Consider the following 4,950-nt stretch of genomic DNA (forward strand, 5'->3'; position numbering starts at 1 on the left):
GCTATACTAGGTGGTGGTGGAAGGGTTTAAGTGCTAAATATGACATTCTGTTAGATCGATCTAACAGATCAAAAATGTCTGCTCGCATGCTTGCACCTAGTACATGCTTGCATATTAGTCGTTGCCCTATTTACTAATGCCTAAATACTTACTAGGTAATAAATAAGTAATAACTACTTACTAATCTACTAATGACTAAATACTTACTAAGTAATAAATAAGTAATAGCTACTTACTAACTAATAACTATATAGCAACTATTAAATGACCACAACAAACATAACTACATATTGTACTAATAATGTACGAAAATAAGGTATACGTGAGATCACGAATAAGTCAAGCTAACGGTGGCGAAGGTCAAACCGGACGATCACCTATGTACAAAAAATATAGTACTGTTAGTAAAAAAATCGGTAGCATCTCCCCTATACGGTGAGGTTTCTAAAACCTGCAAAGGAATAACAGCACGATGTCTGCCATGCGCACTAACCAACACAGAAAACCTGCAAACAAACAACAACAATAGAAGAACAACACATTCCATGTACACATACTAACAACTAAATAGCTAGCTAACTATATACACTAACAACTAAATAACTAATAAACTAAATTAATACTACAAAACATGTGCTAGCTAAGTAGTAAATAATACTAAAATACTAACTAAATAGAAAACACTAAGTCAATACTAAACTAAATTAATACTAACTAACCACTAGCTACTAACTAATAAACTAAATTAATACTAACTAAATACTAAACTAAATTAATACTAACTAACCACTAGCTACTAGCTAATAAACTAATCAAATACTAACTAAATAAATACTAAATTAATATCAAAACACTAAATAAATACCGAATGGGAGCGGAGGGCGACGAACTGGCGGGCTGTGGTCGGCGGCCGGTCTCTGGCCTTCGGGCGCGGCGGCACCGAGTAGGCGCAGGGGCGACACGATCTGTGGCGACGACGGCGAGCAGGTGGCGAGCGTGACAAGCAAGAGAAAGAATGGGGAAAGAAGATCGACCGGCGCCTGAATCTTGGCTCGGCGCTAAGATCTATGACGCCGAGCTAGATGTCACGTCAGCCCTCACATGCCAAAGAGTCTCGGTACTTTGACGCCATGGCTACGCCGTCAAGCAAAGGGTCTAAAAACAGAATTAAGTCGTTCAGGGGTCTAAACGTTAATTTTTTTCCAGAAAAAGGACAAAAATACAAAAAAATCGGACAAATGGCTATGTGTTGAACAGTACTGTGTACAACAGCAAATGTTCCATGCGCCAAAGGATTATGATTATGGCCATCCAAATTTGGGTCAGCCTACTTAAAAAAAAATTACACAGTAGAATAACAAACAAGAGGTTTGTGTAAAGTAGTTGACGAAAGAATAATATTAAACATGCCAGCCTCGAGCACGGAGGCGGACGGCTCGGGAGGCGATGGCTCTCAGAGTGTCTCGTGCTGTGGACACGGCGTTCCGTGGCTGCTGCCTCTCCTGCTCAGGCTCCTCAAAGGCATTCATGAACTCCTCCTGTTGCAACCTGTAAGCCAACGCAGCATCTTCGGATTGGTCCAACCTTACTGCGCTCCTCCTAGGCAACAGCAGCTGCGAGGCCTGGACGAAGCCCCTCCTGCTTCTTGTGTTGACTTGTGCGCTGATGAAGTTCGCACCAGTGTTGGTGCTTGTTGTACTGCCGGGTTCCATGAAGCTCCTGTAGCTGCTTCTTGTTCTAGCTTCGGTGCTGCTGCTCCTGCTCCTAGTTCTAGTTCTCATACCATTGCCACCTTGTGATAGCCTATTAGCTCTGAGTGGGCTGCGGCTCGCGTCCTTATCGCATGGTGAGGTCGAATTCTTTCTTGCCTCAACTTCACCGGGAAACAACAGCTGAATGGTGTTCCAGAGCACTGTGTTGATGGTGCACGATCTTGAGTTGCTGCAGAGAGAGATACAATAATTTAGTCAAAGCCTTTACACATCGCTTGTCGAGATTGCACAGCTAAGACTTGCCTGATGAATTGCCTGCATTTTGGACACCGTTTTCCACACTTGGATGCAGCATGTATTAAGCATTTCATGCAGAAGCTGTTAAACAGAGTAGCAGTAGGACGAGTTTCAGAAAGGTCAACGAAGAAACTGGTTTAGAATATTCAATAACATAATTGCATCAAAAGTTAGTTCAATTCAAAAAAGTTTCAGGTAACACTGATCAAAATTTTAGGTTGGTGGACAATGTACAGATAATCACCACTCAGTTGAGATAACATTAATTTGAAAATGATAAACCTCAGGAATAAAAATAAGCCCGTCTTTAGTAAAATAATAATTTATGACCACTCCAGCGTCCAGCCTAACAATGAGAATAGTATTCCATAGTCCTATATATAGGGAGAATCAGAAAAACAAGATTTGTGTTGAACTGAACATCTACACGGTAAACAAGCTTTCAGTGCCCCATATTTGCTGTGAAACTGAGACTAATCTTTGTTTGAAGCAAGAACGCTCCAAATAGTTTAAGCTACCATCTATTGTCATTCCTTAGCAGAATAGCAGGCAGCAACAAAAACGAATAAATATGTTGAGAAAGCAACTGCATTGTATGGTTACGGCAACTAAAATGAGCTATACAGCGATTCTTGCTATGCTCCCTGCGGGATACATGATTTCTGAATTCAAGTACTCAAAGCATTGTCACAGTAGCGATGAAAGTGACAATACTCAAGTCAAGTCTTTTATATAAAGAAAATCAGGAAAACAAAAGGAATTGCAAAATGCGCAGGAAGTGCACATGGGCATTGCAAGTAAGCCCATTTGCCTAGGTTAATTAAGGGGTTGTTTGGTTTGAAAAATCAATCTATTATAGATGAGGTGGTGCATCATGAGTTCATTCCACAAATCTGGTGGGAATGAAATAATGATGGATCAACTCATTCCATTTCACAAAACAAACAAAAAAGTGAGGACTAAGAAGATAATAGACTACCTCTATCCTTAAACCAAACATGCTTATCCGACACTTCCAACAAAATTTACCAAATTTCAGGATTATTCGTTAAACTGCAATTTTGACAACAGAAGGAATCGCTTTCGACAGGCAATCAGCATACAAAATGAACTGTGCCACTCACGGGAAGCAACTGACATCCTACGGTTGCACGCGGCACCAACAAAATGAACCGTGGAAAGCTTTCCATTTCTTCTCTTTTGCATACACATTTTCAGAATTGAAGCAACCACTTTTCCAGAAGCACAGTTAGAAATTACCTGTGCCCACAAGACGTGGTGGTCGGCTCAAAGCAGATCTCCAGGCAAATCTGCAGAAAATGCAACTCCCAAATCAACCCCCGATACCATCTAGTATGAAACCACAGATGTAACCTCATATAGCATATAGAAAAAGAAAAGAAGTGCAAGTACAGCGCAAGAGAGCTCCTCCCGGAGGCGATCCATGCACGGCAGGTTTCCCGTGGCCACCGCCTTGTCGCCAGATCCGGACGCCGCCTTGTCGCCAGATCCGGACGCCTCCTTGTCGCCCACAACGACAACTTTCTCTTCCTCCTTGGTGGCAGCATTCACTATCGATTTGCCATCTAGCAAATTTCCAAATCAACGAGAGACAGAAAAACGTCTACGAAGGTTGTACTCGTGCCATGAATTTGCCCAAGAAAATCGAATCGAACTGAGGGAAAAACCTGCCGCGTCGTCGTCGTCGTCATCGTCGAGCGCGAGAACCACCGGCGGGATCTTGGCCGGAGACTGCCTACGCGGCCTCATCTTCCTACGAGAAGGCGGCATTCAGACGAATGGGATGATGAACCCGAGAGTAAGAAAAGCATAAGGACGGAGAATTAGGCCGGGGGCGGGAGGCTGCGTACCTGGTGCTGGATCCGGCGCTGCCGCCGGCGGAGGAGGTGGAGGCCCGCCTCTTGCGACGGGACTCGCGGACGGGAGTGTCCTCGACGACCATCGCGGCGAGAAGGACGGACTCCTCGTCCCACCCGGCCAGCGCGGCGGCTGAACGGAACCGCGGGCTGAGCAGGTCGGCGCCGTCCTTGGGCGCCACCGCTCCAGGGCGATGCGGCGCGGATCTGGGGCTGGCGCCCGCATCTCTGGACGCCATCCTAGCTCCCTCGCTCCCTCTCTCTAAAGTGGCGATGGCGATTTGGTAGCCGTTGGGGGCCTGAGGCGGGGCTGGTTGGAAGCAACGGTCGGCCGATCAGGAGTTTCGAAATGGGAGCGGAAAGTGCTGCACACTGCAGCCTCACTAGGCTGTGTTTTAAACCTACTTATTAAATTTATGTTTTTTTTAGAATTTCGATAATCGTGGAGCAGTCGACGGCACGAGAGAGGGTATAGATGGTCAAATGGGCCGTTCTTGACGGGCCGGCCAAGCACGACCCATTTAAGGGCTTGTTCGGTTATTCCCAAAACACATGGATTGGATGAGATTGGAAAAAAACGAGAAGAGATTTGACTTGTTTGGGATTCAAATCCATCCAATCCCACTCAATCCACATGGATTGAGAGCTAACCGAACAAGCCCTAATAATGCCGGGTCGAGCTCGGCACGACAGCCGTGCCATGCTTAGGCCGTTGTCTCGGCCCGCAGTGCCGGTCCGGCCCGACACGATTATATATTTTTTATTTTATAAAGCATAGTGTATATATATATATATATATATATAGATTTTATATTTGTTATTTACAACAAATTCACTAGAGTTTCACTAGTTAGTCTCTTATATATAGTGCTTTCAGCCTTGTAGAGGGAGGTTCTGTGTTCAAAACCCTATTGCGCACAATTTTTTTGCAATTTTCCTGATTTAATGGGTAATATGGGCAAATTAAACGGGTCGGCCCGGCACAGCTACCAGGCCGGCGTGCCGTGCCGCGTCTGCGGCATGCAGGCCGATAGGGCACGACCCGTCTATCTGTCGGGCCTAAC

At 44.9% G+C, this 4,950-nt stretch overlaps 1 protein-coding gene across 2 annotated transcripts; it reads right to left on the reverse strand.

Moving 5' to 3' along the window:
* Positions 1-1,181: 1,181 nt before the first annotated feature.
* On the reverse strand, positions 1,182-4,259 carry LOC100191204 (uncharacterized). 2 transcript variants are annotated; one of them, XM_008668778.2, is made up of 6 exons: positions 3,881-4,253; positions 3,698-3,783; positions 3,423-3,580; positions 3,270-3,319; positions 2,016-2,090; positions 1,182-1,941 (listed from the first exon to the last, which is right to left on the reverse strand). In XM_008668778.2, the coding sequence occupies exons 1-6, from the start codon at positions 4,123-4,125 to the stop codon at positions 1,401-1,403; spliced, it is 1,155 nt and encodes a 384-aa protein (XP_008667000.1). In that variant the 5' UTR covers positions 4,126-4,253; the 3' UTR covers positions 1,182-1,400. The 2 variants fall into 2 exon arrangements, with proteins under 2 accessions (XP_008667000.1, NP_001130111.1); NM_001136639.1 differs by having other exon boundaries at positions 1,278-1,941; positions 3,423-3,595; positions 3,881-4,259.
* Between the last annotated feature and the right edge of the window lie 691 nt (positions 4,260-4,950).

This window comes from Zea mays, chromosome 2 (assembly GCF_902167145.1).
Source record: "Zea mays cultivar B73 chromosome 2, Zm-B73-REFERENCE-NAM-5.0, whole genome shotgun sequence".
Classification (NCBI taxonomy): Eukaryota; Viridiplantae; Streptophyta; class Magnoliopsida; order Poales; family Poaceae; genus Zea; species Zea mays.

Bases quoted from the DNA above. Each gene is read 5' to 3' on its own strand.
- LOC100191204 (NM_001136639.1), bottom strand. From the start codon at position 4,125: ATGGCGTCCAGAGATGCGGGCGCCAGCCCCAGATCCGCGCCGCATCGC. The intron at 3,784-3,880 runs GTACGCAGCCTC...GCCTTCTCGTAG, and splicing joins AGCGCCGGATCCAGCACCAG to GAAGATGAGGCCGCGTAGGC. The intron at 3,320-3,422 runs GTACTTGCACTT...CATTTTCTGCAG, and splicing joins GGGAGGAGCTCTCTTGCGCT to ATTTGCCTGGAGATCTGCTT.